A 20,126-nucleotide genomic window follows, 5' to 3' on the forward strand; every position below is an offset into this window, starting at 1 on the left:
GGGTGGGGTGGTGGTTGGGAAGGAGGGGGTTGTGCATCAGAAAATTATGCTAGCCTGGTTAGAGGCAAACAAAAATGCCTCTAACCAGACTAGCACAATTTCCTGGTGCACAGCCACCAAAAACATGACTCCTGTCTTAGGAAAGACAGGATTCATGCCTACCACCCTGGTGGCCAGCACAGGGGACAAGTGTCCCCTGGGCATGGCCATTACACCATGTGCCATGCAGGGGGCCCAACGTTAGGGCCCCTGATGACACTTAAAATTAAAATACTTACCAATACTTATCCTACTTAACTGGGATAGGCCTCCCCATCCTCTGGTGTCCCTCTTTTGTGGGTGGGGTTTTTTCTGGGGCTTGGGGAGGGCACCTTCGAACCCATTCCATGGTGTTTAACCATGGAACCAGGTCTACAGGTCCCCTAATGCCTGGTCTGACCCAAGCAATAAATAATGGTGCAAAGCTAGCTCTGCACCATTATTTAGCTTCTCCTCCCGCCTGTGTGTCATTTTAGCATGGGGGAATAAATATGGGACTAAGGGGATAGCACTGATTTTAGATGGGAACGTCTACCTTGCATCTCATTGACGCATCCAACAAATGGTGCAAACTCCCATATTTTGACGTTAGACGTGTCTAATGTCAAAATATAAATCTGGAGTTAGGTTTGCGCTGAATTTGCCTGAAAAAAATGATGCAAATTCGGTCTAAACAGAGTATAAATATGCTCCCAAGTACAATAGGCAAAAGGGATCAATAGGAGTGCAAGATTTTTCACACTGGGAGATAAAACATCAGAAATAAGTGCAGAACAGGTATCAGAACACAGACAGCGGTACACAGCCAGAAACCGAGGGCAGAAGTGGTATCAGAGAACAAGAACACAAAGACAGGAGTTTTGTTACAGACAGAGACGCCACAGGTCCTAGTCAATCAGTAGAGCAACAAACTATGGATGGCGTAAACCTATGTCATCCACCTCATTTGTTTAGACTAAAGAGAACTGATCACATTGCAGAATCATTGAAATGATTCTATCTACTGTCGTGAGGAAGAAGAGATGTAAACACAAACCCGTGCTTTGCTCACAAGGCACCACAGGACTACACCCCCATCTGGCTCGTGGTGCTGATGTTTCCATAGCACCCGAGATGAAGCCTAAGGTCTGCATTCCAAGATCCACTCTGGCTTCACCCAGCTCAAAATAAATAGTTTGATAGGAGATCTCTCCATTCGCAAGGCTGTTATCTTTGGAAGTATGTTCTGTTGTAATTTTGTTATCAGACGTAAATAGTTTAAAAACATAATTTTTACCTCTTTGACTACTTAATTGCTCCTGTATCACATCACTCTTAATCAGTGGCGTAGCGTGGGTTGTCAGCACCCGGGGCAAGGCAAGTAATTTGCGCCCCCTAACCCGTGGATTTTAGCACTCGAGTCCCCCCCCCAGATGTTGCGCCCGGTGCGGACGCCCCCCCCCCCTGGACCCCCCACGCTACGCCACTGCTCTTAATAGAGGCCTCACTCTCATTTCTGTATTAGGCGTTGTGAGGCATCCTTAACTCAGTGTAATCATTATACAAAAACAGCAAATAAAAAAAAGAAACACAGCACAGAGATGCGTGTTGTAGGATTGAGGGATATAGGAGAAACAGACAGACTTGTCAACTTTAAAAATATTCTCACCGTGTGAGTGAGTTGGTGAGGCCTCGGTGCGAGCAGGACCTGGAGTTTAAGGGCGGGTTTCAGAACCTCCCAGCCATGACATGCATGACCTTTGAGGAGGTGGGACCTGTTGAGGATGGTATATGCATGGCCTTTGGCAATCCTAACCTTTCCCAAACAGCAGACAAAAGACTTTTGAAGCATATTCTCTTGTTTTAGATCAGTTTTTCAAAACCTGTTATGGATTTCAGAAGTGCAGAACCTTCACATCCTAGTAGGAAATTCTCCCTGTGTCCATTTTCCATCTTATGTTGCCTGAGTGATAATGGTTCTTCACCGGGTAACTGTGTGAAGAGTGCCCGATATAGCGTGACGCATGGTGGCCATTTCCGAATTGGTAGGTCTGTATCAAAGTACAACAACACAGACAGGAGGAGACACTAGTTCTTGAACTAAGAAGCACTGCAAGCACTACAGAACAAAACATGACCAGAGCTTCCAGCTGAGTAGCCGAGGCCACAGGAGATTCATGGAACAAGAACAAAGACAGAGATAACAAGTTCTGTCAACAGATAGTGTGGAGCAATAACACCGACAGGAGTACCACCACAAGAATGGAAGGTCACAGCAGACAGAGGGAAAAAACTGAAGGAAATGCACATTCAGGGACTGAGGGGCAGAAGGGTATTAGCATAGTTAGAGCTGTATTCTGGGGTGGCGGCCACACCTGATATTGTAAAACAAGGAAACAGAGACACCAACCTCAATCTCCGCTGATGTCATTAAAGAACTCAGGTTAAGAAAATCCTAGGTAACAAATAGGTAAAAACTCAGCAGGAAACAAAAGTAAAAGTGGGTTAAATGCAAGGCACGAGACAGACATACCTGGTCATGTGGAAACTCCACTGGTACGAATTTCTCAGAAAATTTTGCAAGTCATCCAGGAAAGAGGGCAAACAAGGGCTACAGAGCTACAAATCTGATTGAAACAAATATACAAGAACAGAGTGCAACAGGGAATATGCACAGGGACAATTTTTGTATAGCAGCAAAACTTCAATACCAATATTAAATGTAAAAATGAACCATCACATATCATTTAAAAATAGTAATTGTGCCTTCTAACCTGCATGTGTAAACATAACTTTTATGGGAACCCTATTTAGTTGTAAGGCTGATCACAGGAGAAAGGGATTCTTACTGGAGAAAATAAAATGAAAAATTGGTTTTGAATTACTATGACTTGAAGTCTGTGGAAACACGCATGGGTGACTAAAAGAAATAAAAGATACCCAGAAAGAAACACTGCTGAAGTGAAGTTTAGGCCCACCTGGTGGTGACAAATACAAATCTGAACTTGCAAAGCAAAATGGTCTTCCCTGTTTGAGAGCTATTGGCTTTGTAAATGTTTATAGCAATGGTGTACACTAGCACAGCTTCTAAGGAGCACAGCTGAAAGTAAAAAGAAATAAAGTAAAACTACAACAGGGTCAACACTGGCCATTTCATATTGCTTTAAAAAAAAAATTCAACAGTGCTGCACAGCTACTGTACACCATGTCTAAAAAAATACATTTAAAAGCCAATGGATCTTGCATAGGCAAGACCTACCGGCTTTGCCAATGCTTGGTCTTCCTGATGGGATGGGCGGACATGCAACAAAGCTAGAGTGAGTGGGGCAAACAAGAATGCAGGAGGATGTGGAAGTGGGGGGCAAGCACCAATGCGGGAGGAAGACAAGTGTTTTTAGTGCGAACAACAACACAGGAGGATGGACGTCAGGTAAATAACAATGAGGCTAGAAACAACAGTGCAACAATGACATGGCATGCAACGAAGGGGCCAACAGCTACAATAGGGCAAGAAACAGGGCAAGCAACAACAACAGGGCAACAGCAACAGAGCCGGAAGCAACACAGCAACAACAAAGGGGCAAGCAATGGAGCAACAATGATGGAGCACAAACAATGGATGAACAACAACGTAAGCGGGAGTGAGAGAGTGACAGCCTGCAAACAAATACACTTTTATGGAATGCTACAACTAAAATTTTAAAAAGTACCTCCGAAAGCCCATGAGCAGTGGACGGTTACAGGTCACTGAAAGGAGGCAGTACTTGGCCATGCTCCATTGGAGGGACAAACACACAAGGAGGATCTAAAGTTGGTACGCACTGACAAAAGAGAAATAAGGAAATGAGAGTGACAGTGAAGCTAACCAATGGTAAGCAATGGGCTGGCTCTAAGCCCCTTGTAAGCTAACAAAATACCTCACAAGTGCCAGGGCATCTCACTTGACACCTAAAAAGCCATTACACAATCTGCCGTAGATAGGGCGGGTTGTGTATGTCTTTTCTTCCTGAAGGGGCTTTTCTCCAAGGCCACTGCTATGTCCAACAGTCAGAGAAAACTTTTTGTCAAAGGGAACCAATGGAGGCTCTGTCGATGGAAAGCCTACTGCCCTCAAAATGAGGAAACGTTCGGACCAAAGGGACAGATTTAAGAAAAGCATCCAAGGCAGAGCCACTTTTCTTGCACTCCATAGCACCCCCTAACGCCAGCATGTGTGCGCTGTATGAAAGATAGGGCACACCATGGTAGTAGTTAGGGAAGTAGCGTCAATATTTTTTACGCTAGCTTGGTGCTTTGAGTTGGAGCAGCAAAAATGTTGACGCAAACCCTGCAAAGCACATTGAGGCCCATTATAAATAATGGTGTGCCTCTTTTTAACACCTGCTCTGTGCAGGTGTTAAAAATGCTACATAAAATGGCGCAAAAAAATCTTTTAGATTTCTTTCTGCCATATTTTAGGCCCCCCCAACAGGGGAATGCCCCCTTTACATACATTATGCCTGGCGCAGGCATAATGTGGCGCAACGGGTTACAAAGTGTTGCAATGCATGCATTGCTCCACTTTGTGAATCTGATGTGGCGATTTTGGCCTCATTGGGCCACATTAGCATCAAAACAATGACGCTAATGTGGCGCAAGGAAGCACTAAACCCTCTTAAATCTGGGCCCAGGAGTTTTGCGAACACGGTACTTCGTTACATTTGTCAGAGAGTATGCTTTAAGTCAAACTCTAAATCAGGTCCTGAAATGTATAGGTTGTGGGAGCAATGGACAACACAGGCCCATCAGACCTAGCTTGCCAAACTCAGATGCAGAACAAAACAAGCTGCAATCAGGCAGGGAAGCTCTGTGTCTCAAAGGGTCGGAAATGAAACTACTCAAAATGTGTATCAGTCAAGAGAGCTCTCTTAAATCAGTCGACGTGCAATGAATTTATTTTATGATATGGTAAAATTTTTAAGCAAGCATAATTTTCCCTAGCAGAATTTGATTATAAAAAAAGAGTTAAATCTCACACTTAGAGTGTACATAAGGATATTTTCATTGACCAAAAACCCAGAGGTGACTTAAGTGCGGTATGCTGTGTAAAAAGAAGAACGTCCGTTCGTCTAGAGCTTCCCAAAATCGACTATGATGGTGCGCTGCCTCCTTCTCTGCTGTGTCATATTGTTTTACCACAGATTTGGAGTTCTTGAGAATCGCTTGTGTAGGAACCTCCGGGGTGTACAAGGCAGTGAACACTACGTGTACTTCCGGAAATGAGACTCACTTCCGTGTCTGACATGCAAACAACTCGTGGTCTATTTTTAGCATGGTGGAGCGGAAGCAGGTAGAGTTGAGTCAGAGAATATGAGTGCAGTTGATTCTGTCACTACAAAGTTTGCAGTGAGCCACGGGAAGTTGATTGCTCAGATAGCGGTCTGGGCGGAAAGAAATTTGGGGGCATATTTAAGAAAAGTGGCGCTGCACACAATGTAGCGTCACTTCTCTTGTGTCCTTTACTGCCTCCCCTACCGCCACTATATTGCGCCATAGTTAAAATATAGCGCACCATGGCACAGGCTAGGGGGACGCTATTGATGTACTCTGCAGGAGTAGCGCCAAAATATAGGGGCCAGTTATACATAATGGTAGCCCCCTTTTAACCCCTGCTCTGAGCAGGCGTTAAAAGTGCCGGAAAAAAATGACACAATGAAATCTCTTAGATTGCCTTGCACCATTTTATTGGCCCCTCTAACAGGGGAACGCCCCCTTTGCATACTTTTATGCCTGTTGCAGGCATAATGTAGCGCAAAGGGTTACAAAGTGGCGCAATGCATTGCGCCACTCTGTAAATATGGTGCGGGGATTTTGTCCTCGTTGGGCCACATTAGCTAACGTGGTGTAAGCTGGTGGTAGGGGCTTATAAATAAGCCCGTGGGTGCCCAATATGCTATTGGTGCATAAAACAAGGCAGCAGAGAGCCTCTTTTATTTTCACGGGTCATCCCAAGGCAGACAGGGGACTGACCTCTGAACACAATGTGAGTAGTTCATCCAGTCTTTTTCTTATCTTTAAATTTTGGTGCGTCTGGTTTGTTTTACAGTTTTAAATGGAGGATTAACAGAAAATCAGAATGCGTAGACACAGATTGGTACTGAACATGCCACTGACCCATATTTAGGACAAATTGAGATCTCGAGTTTTAACTGTTATGTCATGGTATGGCAAGCCACCATTCTAACATGAACCGGGAAGGTAGTAACATATCATGAAAATGTGCATCAGCTTGATCAGTTTTAGAAGACCGTCCAAGAAAATCACCTGGTCCCCGCAAACACAGACACCATTCAGTCCTAAGTAGACATTTTTTTTTTTGAAGACTTGCATCCACTTCTCTTACCTCGCCCTTGCCCCACCTAATTACAGCATGGTTGTGCCATATTTATAATACGGCGCACCATAGCAGTCGTTACCACAACAGTGTCAGAATTTTTGATGCTGTTGTGGCTCTTTGCTTCACTAGCGTCAAAGATTTTGATGCTAGTGCAGCAAAGCACAGGGAGGCTCATTAATTTTAATGGGTGCGTCATTTTAACACCTGCCTTGGCAGGTGTTAAAAATGATGGAAAATATGGCGCATTGAAATGTAGTAAATTGCACTTTGCTATTTTGGTGGACCTCCTTGCCAGGGAATGCCCCCGTGCATACATTTTGCCTGGCACAGACATAATGAAGCGCTATGGGTTGCAAAGTGGCGCAATGCATGAATTGTGCCACTTTGTAAATCTGGCGCAGGGGAAAGGCCACCTTAGCGTTGCATTAGCATCAAAAAGTGACGCTATAGCAGCACTAAGTTGGCACAAGGGAGACTCTTTTTCATTCAGTAGTACAGTGAACTGTACATCTGGCAGCCTAAAGAGGTGTACAGTTTTCCCTTTATGGGTAATATGTTGATTAGCACATGCCAGAAACTGAAAACTCTTCATCCTAGCACCTAGATGCCTCTGGTGGATTCTACTAATTGCTTTTCTGTTTACCCAATCAAATGTCATACGTATTAATCTTGGAAGGATAACGGACCCAGTCATGCTACAAATCAAACTTGGCACTCCAACATTACACTCTAATGCAGGTGCATACACTTACCAGGAGAACGTACACCCAGATCTCAGTAAGGATGTCAGATGTACTGAACTATCCTACTGCTAAATAGATAAGATCTCTTCACTTGCAGGTTAGACTTGTTCAGGTGCCAAATAAAAGCCCTGCCTTTTAGTTTAGTACTGTTTTTGTTTTGCTCCTGTGACTTTCATTTTATAAACACATCTTAACCAAGGTGCCAATTGTGATCAGTATGCTACAGGCAGATCTCTTTAAGGGAAGTATAAACTCATTCCTTACTGAATTTCGAGTAAGTGTCTTTCAGTCATATAGATATCTGCTTGCACCATTAACTTACCGGCTATCTCAGGACCTGTGTCCTGCAGAGATGTATGCAACAGGAACTGAGCCATCTGAACTATTTAAAATGTGACTCTAACCCACAGGTGCTACAAAGATGACTGTGCGCAGGCCCGCCAATCTCTCTTACAGTGATTTAGACTTACCATACGCAGGTGACACATTCGTGAGAGAATACTCCGCCAACAGTGGCATCTTAGTACTGTTCGAACATGTGACCTTCAGTTACACACAGATCGCAGCAGCAGGACCTGGACCTATTGGTCCTCCTTACTACGATTTGAAACCTTGTCCTCTAATCCATTCACAGGTTTGTTTAACATATTCAAAGACTATATTAGGCATGCAAATCAAATTTGCAACCGCCTGGATACACACAGACCTCTGGACTGTCTTAATGCTTTTCGAACATTTGGCCTGCATCAGAAACACTGATTAATGCAGGAATCACTGCAAACTTGACTGAGCTACCAATCAGGTAGTAGAAACTGTGACATGCAGATACATTTCACTGGGTCAAAAACACTAATCAGTGTTAACTGCAATTCAAACCCAGGGCCTCCAAGAGTCATCGCGCTCGTGCCCTGATTTATACCTTTTTTGCGCCACATTACTGTCATTTTTTGACCCAAAAGTGGCGCAAAATACAATTGGTGTATTTCTTGAATACCAATACACATGGAGAGAGTGTAAGGGAGAAGGAGGGGCAATTCATGGAGGAACCCAACCGAACTTAGCTCCCTAAATCTGTAACCAAAAGCACACAAAGAAGTACGGGGTTCTATAGAGAAGACGTTAAGGGCACAATTGTTGCCCTTGGTTGTACGTGTTCCTATTTGGATAGGTGAGGTCAGTGAGAGGTCAGTAAGAGACTGCGATGTGTGTGGGTGGGGGGCAAAAAGGAAAAAGGGGGGGAGGGGGTAATTCCCTTTACGAACAAGGTGGTCTCACACACTATATAGTGTCATGCTTCATCATTTGACCACCTAGCCCCACCCAGGTAGGACAGTGCCACCTGGGCGGACTCAACCTCGCTGTTAAAGGAACAGGAGGGAGTGCGTAAATAAACTTTTGTTCTGGAAAGATCGGGATCCAGCTAATGTAGTGAAAAATTAAAATCACCTAAGCAGACACCTGTGGGAAGTGACAATTTTAATGATGGTGTCTGATTAGTGTGGTTAAAAAAAGGTGTTGGGACACCTCTGTGAGAACAAGGACTCACAGGGTCACCTAACTATCAAATAGTAGCCAACATGTTTCTGCCCTCAGGAGTGAGCCAAAAGTGGTCTCAGGGCATTCATCAGGGCCTAGGATCCCTAAGCCTCACGTTGGAGGAGGAAAACTCTAATTAAATATTAAGAGGTGTAATGTAAAAGGTCTACTTTACCCAAGGAATTACATTGTGGAGGCCCTTTCCCTAGAGGCTACTGGCCTCTGGTATCCAGGAGGGGGTGTGTCCCCTTAAAGTCAAACATACATCAAAGGGGGCGCTCGCCGTGCGCCTATGCCGTCCTCTCCTGGGACCGCTTGGTACTATAGTACTATTCCTTGGGTAAAGTAGACCTTTTACATTACACCTCTTAATATTTAATTAGAGTTTTCCTCCTCCAACGTGAGGCTTAGGGATCCTAGGCCCTGATTTAACCACACCAATCAGACACCTTCATTAAAATTGTCACTTCTCATAGTTGTCTTGTCATATCTACAACAAGTAGACAAGTGTGAAGGAAGCTGGTATGGTTAAAGCCCACCATGGTTTTTTAATACTAGGATTTATTGTATAGAATTTGTATAACACTAGTGGATATTTCAGAGTGTTTTGATACCTGACTTGGAGAGTGCTGGTTAGATAAAATGAAATACGCCTTGAAAGGTACTTGGGGGGAATTAGAAACGTGCACATCATTATGAACTGCACAGAATATCAAGCTGGGCATAACAAGGCCACTCATCATTAGTAAATATTGTTTATTGTAAAGAGCTTGCGCGAATGCACTACATAATTTACATACAATAATGTTTTGATATTGGAAAATAAGTAAAGTTCAGATGGCAGTACAGGAAAAGCCGCATCAGAGCCAATGACAATAGAAAGCAACCATGGTAAACATGAATTGACAAAGTCAATAGTTCTGGTTTTGGCAAGCCTGTGTTTATTAATGTATATATTTTGCAAATGTATGTTCTAGGCATTAAGTGTAAAGGTAATACAAAGTAAAAAGGCTGCTGTCTAAAGGTGGTGTGCATATGTTTGCAAAAATTAAAAAAACAATGATCCATCCAGTATAAATTTTAAAAAGTGTGAAATGAACGAAAGAATAAAAGCAGTAATTAGCCCACCAACCCTGGTACAGAAGTGGATTGTTTCTACTGGCTCTAACTTTTCAGATGTGACTGGGGTAACAAGGAGAAATCGAATCAGTAGGGGAACTTGGCCTAACCCCATCCCTTTAATGGTAATTTTATATTTCTGACGTCTGTGGGTTTCTTTCATACCCCCATGTTTTTATTGGCTTCCTCATACCAATTTAGGAAGACTGGCCCTTGGTTATGTATACATTACTTTTGGGTTCTTTTAATCGTTATCAGAGGTTATTTATACATTCCAGAATAAAGGTACTTTCCTCTGGATACGATTCCATCCCATGTTTGTTAAGGAGTCTAACCCACTGTTATATATACCTGCATGCTTTTTTGCGCTACTGGTGGTATATTGTGTGGAGAAATTAACCTTAGCTGCGGCCTGCTCCTGTTTTTACCTTTTTGCCCCCATGTGCCCGAATACTCCCTCACTTACCACTAGGAAAACATTAAGGTGTCTGCCAGCATAGTGCCACATCTCATCCAGTGGAGGATGAGGAGTAGAAGGGTAAACGAGAAAGAGAGAAGTAAAAGGGTAGAAGTGTGAGGGTGTAACTAACAGCTCTTTTCTGTCTGTTCTCTTGAAGGGAAGTAGGAAAGTATCTTGATTTCCCTCCCACCTCCCACCCTTCTGCATTCACCCTTCAAAAGTTTCTGGTCACACCTATTGAGGCTCGCAGAGTTTCTGGTGTTGCTGAGTCAGTGTTCCTCCTTCTGTCACACAGTTTGTGTGGGGATTTCTAACACAAACTCTAGAGACACTAATATTTGCTTAGCTCCCTTCTTGCACCCTTTATAGGGTCTTCTGTTCTATATTGTGAACTGCACCTATAGATTAAGGGGCATATTTATACTCTGTTTGCGCCAAATGTGCGATCGGCGCAAACCCTGCCCCATATTTATACTTTGACGTCCGACCCCGCGGGCGTCAAAGTTCCACCATGTGCGTCATTTTTTGGAAGGGGGAACCAGCCTTGCGTTAATTATATGCAAGGTAGGCGTTCCCTTCCAAAAAATGACTTTAAGGCCTGTGCCCCATATTTATACCCTGACGTCATTTTGACTCACAGGAAGGAGGGGGCAGGCCTTAAAAAACGGCGCCCAGCCTGATGGGCGCAGTTTTTTAACGCCTGGGTCAGGGCAGGCGTTAAGGGACCTGTGGGCTCAGAAGGAACCCAGAGGTGCCCTCCCATGCTCCCAGGGACACCCCCTGCCACCCTTGCCCACCCCAGGAGGACACCCAAGGACGGAGGGACCCATCCCAGGGAAGTAGAGGTAAGTTGGGGTATGTTTTTTTTTCCGTATTTTCTTTGTGGCATAGGGGGGCCTGATTTGTGCCCCCCTACATGCCACTATGCCCAATGACCATGTCTAGGGGACATAAGTCCCCTGGGCATGGCCATTGGGCAAGGGGGCATGACTCCTGTCTTTGCTAAGACAGGAGTCATTTCAATGGGGGTTGGGCGTAAAAAAAAAATGGCGCAAATCGGGTTGAGGCCTGAATTTTGCCTCAGACCTGACTTGCCCCATTTTTTGACGCCCAACCTCCATTTTCCCCTACGCCGGCACTGCCTGGTGTGAGTCATTTTTTTTTACGCACACCAGTCCGCAGCACCAGCTAACGTCATTCAATAAATAAGGCGCCCGCATAGCGCTTTGGAATGGCGTTAGCCGGCGGTAAAATTTTTGACGCACAACTGCGTTGGCGCAGTTGTGCGTCAAAAAGTATAAATATGGGCCTAAATTCACAATCCTGGCATCCAATGACTATGCAACCTAACATCACACTGGTCTTGACTCCCTTTGCCTCGACTCACAGTCTGAACCACTAATGCAGCGGCATAGCATGACCATAGGATTCCACGTCCTCTTTCTTGATGTTCAGCATCTCACCATGCAGTCTCAAACAATGCAGCATTTATTGTCACTTTCCACCTCTTGCTGTATTCCTAACACCTTGAAAACTCAAACCTCACTGTTTCCATATTAGGAATAAGCTATCTGACTCTTGCTAATCAAAGGTGATGTTTTATTCTAAGACCTCTGCTCCCTCCACTTTCTTCTTTTATCATTGTACTTATTGCTCCACCAATCCAATAAACTAAGGCCCATATTTATACTTTTTTAGCGCCACATTTGCGTCATTTTTTTACGCAAAAGCAGCGCAAACTTCCAAAATACAATATGAGTTTATGAGATGCAACTGAAATAATTAGTGTCTGTGTGATATTTAGCCTTTTCAAATGTTCTAAACTGCAATATGAAGACCGTAAGCTGTCTCTGCATGAGGGAGTGCATTGAGATTTGTTGACAAGAGTGGACATATTTGAACATAGCAGGAATGTGTACAAAGTTTAATGGTGAATGCAAAATCATTTATATTGGTGTTGTAGTTAATGTTACTTATTTTTGTTTTTCATGTGTTACAGAAGAAAAAGGCATTACATACCATATCATCATTGCGGGGTCTGTCTTCTTCTTCATGTGTGTGGTTTGCCCTTTCATAGTCATGGTGGCCTGGGTGAAAAAGAAGGTGAAAAACGGCTTCAAGCAAAGTAAGATTTTCTTGTCTTCTGTTTAAAAAGTGCAGTTGCATTGGCTGAGTTTACTTGGGGTGGATGATGATGGCTAGGAATAGCTGATTTTGAGTGCATTGTTATACATGGACTTGGTTGGTGATGGAGCAAGGGTTTATTTTGGTTTGGCATAGATGTGTGCTGGGATATAGTGCATTGTGGATAAGTGTGTGATGGATAGATGTCTGGAGAAATCGGAGTTTGGATGTATCAATGGATGGGGTTGGCTTGGATTAGCAATGGATGGTCAAGCATGACCTCATGTGGTGATGGGTGGATAGCTGGAGATGGCCGAAGTTGAATGGACGGGAATGGCATGGATTACCAGTGGATGGTCAATCGTGGCCTAATGTGGTGAAAGGTGGTTGGTTGAAATTGGATGGATATGGCTTTGATTTGTGATGGATGACCAAGCACTGCTAAAATGGTGGTGATGGGTGGAAGGTTGGCTAGTTATGAGTGGAGATGGCTTGGATTGGCAATGAATGGTCTGCGATACCCTGCTTTGCTGATGGGTGAATTTATTCTTGCACTTTATGTCCATGTTATTTATATGTAAACGTGATTCGGGTCAGTACCTGCTTTGATTGGAATGCTACTTTCCTGCTCACCCCTTTCCCACACTTGGCTTCAGAAGACTGATCCTCTGTCCATCAGCTACTGAACCTCAAAGTCTGTCTGTAAAGAAAATACATCTAAAAACATAGAATAGTGTTTCACTGTTCTATGCACCCCCTGCAGAACAAAAATCAGAACCATTCATCCTAAACTGGCCTTAACTTGAGCTCTTACGCCTCCATGCAGAAACATGTGTTATTCGTGTTCATTTCTCTCAACCTTGATGAAGAAGATCGTATTCCAGCTCTAGTTCTACATCTGATAGCGCTAAGCATACTGGGCTTGAGGTGTCAATTTTTTTCATTAGAGGTTTCAGTTTACATGTCACAAATTGTGTCTTGCAGCCAGTGGTGGCTGGTGACCTTTAAAGGTGGTGAGCCGTAATCCCTGCCTCGAATTCCAAAGAGCTTTTTCTTGAAGGGTTCTCTCACACTTTTTTGCACTAAGGGGCAGAGTTAAGAGCCCCCAGCATCTACTTGCACCAAATAACCATCGTTTTTTTACGCTAATGTGGCCCAACAAGGCCATAATCACTGCAGCAAATTTACAAACGGGTGAAATGCATACATTGCGCCACTTTGTAACCCCTTGAGCCACAATATGCCTGTGCCAAGCATAATGGATGCAAGGGAAGCGTTCCAGAAAAAATGGCGCAAAGAAATCTAAGAGATTTCTTTATGTCATTATCTCAGAACTTTTAATGCCTGCTCAGAGCAGGCGTTAAAGGGAGGCACAGCATAGTTTACAATGGGCCGCAATGGGCTTTGCAGGATTAGGGTCAACATTTTTTATGCTTATCCTGCAAAGCTCTGAACTAGCATAAAAAATTCAGACTCTAGTTCCCTAACTACTACCATGGTGCACAGTATCTTGGATACGGCACACAGATGGTGGTGTTAGGGGGGCGCTAATGGGCACAAGAAACATGGTGCTGCACTTTGTGCAGCACCACTTTTCTTAAATCTGACCCTATGTTCACTGTCTCACTCAGCCTCACGTGGTCTCACTAATTCTTGCAGTCTCACTCATTCTACACTGGCCCACTTTCTCTCACTCAGTCCCACTCATTTTTACTCATTCTGAATTACTCAGTCTTACTGTGACTCAGTCTCACACACAGTAACACTCAGTTACACTCACTGTCATTCTCCCTCACTCACATACTCATCCCTACGCCCATATTTATACTTTTTTAGCGCCGCATTTTCACTGCTTTTTGACACAAAACTGCACAAACTTACAAAATACAGATGTATTTTGCAAGTTTGCGACACTTTTGCGTCAAAAAATGACACACGTGGCACTAAAAATGTATAAATATGGGCCTAAGTGTCATTCATTCTCACTCACTGGCTCACTTCCCTCACTGACTCTCTCTCACTTTAACTCACATACATAGTCACACATACATGCTCAGAGTGCTGGGATTTCACCAGCTCTGAACTTCTCTTTGATGGCTGGCGCAGGCACCTTCATGCACTTGTGTCAGCAATCAACCGTCACTATCTGCCTCAGTTTGTTGCTGGACCCAAAGCGAGTCAGCATTTTGTTATACAAAGAGTGAATAATTGTTTACTCTTTATACAGCAAAAATGGATCTCAAAACAAGGATAGTATATTGTAGCTGTGGAGCCCACAAAGGAGAGCCACCACTGGTCCAGGGACACCTATCCATCAAACCAATCTATCCACTGAATCATCCAGCCTTTCACTTATCCATCTCCCCTTTCACTCATCCATTAATTCACCCATCCATTCAATCATCTGTCCTTTTGCTCATCCATCCACCCTTTTGCTCCGGCCATCCATCCTTGCACCCATCCATTCACCCTTCATCCCATCCATCCATTGATGCATCCGTCCATTTACCGGTTCACTCAGCCATCCATCCTTTCACTCACTCATCCATCTATCCATCTATTCGTCCACCTACCAATTCATGCTTTCAATCATCATTCCTTTCATCCAGACATCCATCTACCCTGCCTTTCACTCATGCATCTATTGTTTACTCATCCATCTTTACATACATTCTTTCTCTCATCCTTTTGCTCATCCATCCATACTTTCACCCATCCATCCACTCATCCACCCATTTACCCTTCTACTCATCATCAATTCTCTCTCATCATCCATCAACCCACCCTTTCACTCATATACCCTCCCTGCCTTACACTCTTCCATTCCTACGCCCTTCCTTTCACTCATTCATCCATGCATCTATCCATCCACCATTTCATCCATCCACCTTTCACTCATACACCCTCTCCCCTTCATTCATATACCCTCTCTCCCATTCACGCTTCCATTCTTACATCTGTCCTTTCACTCATTCATCCATACATCTACCCATCCACCATTTCATCCACCCCATCCTTCCACGCACTAACCCTCCCAAGTTAATTATGACCCTCTGTCTGTGAAGCTGTAGACAGAAGAAGAGGCCCTTTAAGAACCTCCCCCATAGCTACTATACGAGGGGTTGGGCTTGTTGACGATTCCCCTTTAACAGAAGCTTAATTTAATTGCACACTTACTTCTTAGTCTACTAGTGCAGTTGTTGTCTGCAGCAGGTTCCTTCCCTCTCTTCTCTCTCTACAGTCGAGATAAGGAGCATGTTGTCATGCTCAGCTCCATAACAATTTTTTCAAAGTGAAACCAAATGCAGTACTAAACACGTGTAATAGCCAGGAGAGCAGCCCCGTGCACCCTTCCTAAATCCTACCCCTCTGTGATGACCAACAATTGTTGCCACCCACTCCCTTCTTGTCCTCTTTGGCCTGCCCCACCCCCAGTCATTGAAGTGAATGGAGTTTTGTAACTCCTCCCAGTGCCAGTGTTCACACACCACAAAAGCAACAGGATCAGTTGCATTGTAAATCAGAATTCCCTCTCTGATTATGTCACTGCTGTAGCTTGTGCCTGCAGGGCCAAGAATAACTCCCCTGGCTGGCACCTGTGCAGTAGGACATCTTCAAAGTTCACTAGAGTTCACCCAGGAGATTCAGCACACTGATTTATTTTCAGCTGCTTTTTGTTTATTTCCCTGTTCTTTCCTCTCCCCCATTGGTGGCAAGGCAACACCCCTTTTGCCTCTGCTTGCAGCGGAATATAAAGAACAGACAAAGTGGGAGGGAGTAGAAATGAAACAGAGCCTGGCTATTGATGTGGGAGAGAGCTTGGCTATTGATGTGGGAAATCCCCAAGAGACATTGTCAGAGGGAAATGAAAAGTAAAAGACAACCTCTTTACAACTTGGTGTGGATTGGAAAAGAAAGGAAACTGCGGTACAATGAATGAAATAACAAGAGCAGCAACAAACATTGATTCGGATTCATCATTAAACGAGGTTAGGTAACTCAATCAACACTTTCAGCAACATATTTAAAAGCAATCCAGGCATGGTCGCAGAATAAACGGGGGCAGTCAAAGAAGCGGTTTTGCTGCTGACATTTTATGTATTTTCTAGTGATTTTTGCCAACATGCCCTACTTATTTCTGCCAACATGTTTCAGAAATGCAAAGCAATAGCCAAAATAAATGGAGCACAGTGACATAGCAAAGACCCCTGCAGTCCCAGCGCTGTAGGGGGGCTCACTCAGCACAGTACACTGTGCATGTGTGGCAGGCCCCTGACTGCGTCCAGGGGTGTGGGTCCCCCTTATAGGTACTTTGCCCCCCTTAAGTTTCGTTACACCACTGCAAATGGCACTCGAATGCACAAAACTGTCAGCAGCAGCACCGCGTCTGTTAAACCTCATGTTACAATATCACTATTATCACAAAAAAAAAAGTCAAGCCATACTTTGTATACTATGAATGTTCCATTTTAATGGTCTGGCTTGGTATCTCAGCAGTCGCCTGACAAATTAATGTGATGTGCGCATTACCAGAGACCCCACAGGTCGGTAGTCAGAAGTACATGTTTTTGGTGCTTCTGCAACAAAAAAAAAGTGCTTGCTTTCCACACAGCTGTGATCATTTTGTTTATTCATCCAGCTGCCAGAGCTTGAACTTTAAGGGACACATGCATAACGTTGTCATGCTATTAAAGTATGGCGGATAACTAGATAATTTAAGGTGTTTTTCTCTGGAAGCAGCACAGATGCGAGGATGATAGTCATTATGGTATATGGATTGAGAGTTCAACTGTCACCTGTCCTTTTAACCTACACCAATATTATTCTACAGTTCTTTGCTTCCTCACAAATACGTATCCCTTCCCAAGCTATTTTCTTGTAATGTTTCACATTATCACACAACATTCCTTTATTGACAGACCTATTGATATTGCCAGTGCTTAAGGATCTGTATGCTCCAATAAGGCATTATGAACAGGAAAAGCACAAATGCCAACGGTGTATATTATCTGTAAACACAGAGCAGGTACATCTCTAGCAATAACAGTGCAAGCTTCTCTAGCACACAGAGTAATAGGTAAAGCTATCATTTGTGCAGGAGGTAAAGTGGCACCGAAACCAAGGAGTGTGAGTAGTACACTGTGCCCTAAGTTAGTCTGGCCATTACTACCCAACAAGTGGGCTATTTTCATATTTAACCACTTTTTTAATATAGTCTTAGTAGGAAGCTGAGATGGCACACAACTCAGTTCAGTTATTACACTTGGCTTTGGAATGTGCCGTTCGTGTAAGTGCGCAACAACTGCTGTCAAAGTGAGCAGTACCAGTAGTAAGCGTGGGCAGCATTGTCTAAAAAATGACTTAGGCACTTGTACTGTTATTTATGCATTTATTTTACAAATTAAGCCCTGGTAGCAAGCTGAGACAATTACTTGTATTTTTGGTCCCACCCTGGCACTGCATGTACTGGTTCTGTACCAGGCATTGAAACGCCAATAAAAGTTTTTGGTTGTGTGTACATAAAAATAACAAACATGCTAATGAGAAGACTTTCACATTTTCAAGTACACTTCTTTAAAAAGCTGACATCGGAATGACTCAAACTATGGCCCATATTTATACTTTTTTAGCGCCGCATTTGCGCTGCTTTAACGCAAAAGTGGCGCAAACTTACAAAATACAAGTGTATTTTATAAGTTTGTGCCACTTTTGCATCAAAAAATTACGCAAATGCGCACTAAAAAAGTATAAATATGGGCCTATATCGCTAGGCAGCAGCCAAGCCGTACTTTAATTTTACCTGGATTTAGCAAATACCCTCTCGGAAGGCAGTGTGGTCAAACCAACTAAATCCAGCAACCTATGAATAATAATTAACTTGATAATAAATATTCTGTATTCAAGTCATCTATCATGGTCTAATCCGTCTCAAATAGCGTCTACAAAAGTAAAGCTATTATTGATATGTTGGAATGTCAGTGTTTCGTAACTTAAGTCACTCTCTCCCAGTCCTCCAGATATTTATGAATACCAGCCAAAATGCCAAAAATCAGTTCCTTTGATTTCTCTGCAAGGCAGTGCATTTGTGAAAAGGGCCAATATGAATTGTGGTGGTGGTGAACAATGTGGTCGGTCTCTTATTAATCAGTGCAAAGCAGGTGTGCATGTAATGGGGGTTTTCACATTTATTCCACTGATACCACATCCTCAACCCACACTCACCCCACCACCCCCAGATAAGACTTATAAGAATTGTAGAAAGTCAATGTGCCATTGACCAGATGGACCCTTTCATTGGATGTTGGGATAGAAATGACAGTAGGGTGCTCTCTTACATTGTGATATTGCATCATGGCTGTACTGCTTAATGTTTAACATCCTAAAACACAATAAACAGATGTTCAAAAAATAAAGATGGGTGCTAAAAACTCCGACTCAAGGATGGATCAGCCGTGGAACAAGTCTTTTTGTCTATGGTAGATGATTTGATTTGGTACAGAATTGTTAATGGTGGAGTCAAGACACCAAATCATTAATCCATTCTTCACAACTTTACATTGCTACATTATACTCAGCAAATCGATCTGTCCCTTGACCCATTTCCGTTGCCTGCAAAATGTTTGCTTGGCCTATTCTTTGACTACTGAATGTTTGTATGAATGGAAAACCTTAACTTATGTGTGTGGTGGGGACTGAAAGATGAACCCATGTAGGCTGAAAATTCTAAATTTCATTCCTTTATGTCCAGTTCCTGCACAGATAGTCAAAACAGCAGAAGCAGAAGATGGCTGCAGCTGCCATTACCCGGAGGAAGAAGTGGGTGGCCCAGTGACTCAGGATCCCTGAGCCCACAGGAGGGAAATACCCAGAGCGAGCATGACTCATGCCTGGACTTCCAAGAATAGACTGCACCACCCTAAGGATGAGTTGAAGAGCAGAGGTTTCAGTTACGCAACATGGGACAAAGATTGCCTGTGTTAAAGGCAGCCTGATCCCTTCGAGGACACCAGAGAGACCCAAGACATACCCCAGCATTGCCTACCTTGTCGTCAGGCATTTGGGTACCAATAACCTTGTTTTCTAAACAAACAGCACAGGTTACTTATCAGAAGGTAGTTTTATACCTGCTCCTATATGATTGCCTTTGAACGTGTGAAGGTTTCAGCAAAACCAAATATCTTACTCAGTTTTATGATTTTGAACCACTTTTAATCGATAATTCATACAAGGTGCATAGTTTTGATTTTCTAAGAGCTGGCTCAAAGGAAATTGAGGTTTTATTAACAATACAGGTACAATATTTATCATCTGCTAAATACAGCAACAAGGTTTGCCTTTTTGAAATTTCTGTATTGGTTTTGACAACCACAGTAAATACATCTTAAATTGGTGTATGTGAATAATGTCATTTTTAAATAGTGTGTATGTGCAATTGATACTGTTTCTTTCAAAAATGTTTATTTATTGTTTTCTTTTTATTAGTTTATAGATGTAGACCCTCATCTCAGTGAAATAACAGTGGAGTACTGAACTTCACAATAAACAAATCAATAAGCGAACCACAAGACACAAAAGGAATTTAGAGGGGGGAGGCAAGTGGTAAATGTTAGTCTTCCGTTTGGCACAAAACGACTCAATCCTGAGTAGAGCCCAATTGCAGGAGGGAGGTTCCTCATTGTCCTAGGATCTATACGTGACGAAATAAAGAGTATTCTGACAGCTCAGGAAGTGATTATATGAAGATAGGAGG

General features: G+C 43.3%; 1 protein-coding gene across 1 annotated transcript in view; it reads left to right on the top strand.

The window, feature by feature from the left end:
- Positions 1-19,766, top strand: part of TNFRSF9 (TNF receptor superfamily member 9) — a 62,159-nt gene extending 42,393 nt beyond the window's left edge. The window contains exons 7-8 of the mRNA XM_069240698.1: positions 12,252-12,377; positions 19,125-19,766. Of these exons, the coding sequence (XP_069096799.1) occupies positions 12,252-12,377; positions 19,125-19,222 (224 nt within the window). The 3' untranslated portion in view covers positions 19,223-19,766. The remainder of the gene's footprint in view (positions 1-12,251; positions 12,378-19,124) is intronic.
- The last annotated feature ends 360 nt before the right edge of the window (positions 19,767-20,126 follow it).

Source organism: Pleurodeles waltl, chromosome 6 (assembly GCF_031143425.1).
Source record: "Pleurodeles waltl isolate 20211129_DDA chromosome 6, aPleWal1.hap1.20221129, whole genome shotgun sequence".
Lineage (NCBI taxonomy): Eukaryota > Metazoa > Chordata > Amphibia > Caudata > Salamandridae > Pleurodeles > Pleurodeles waltl.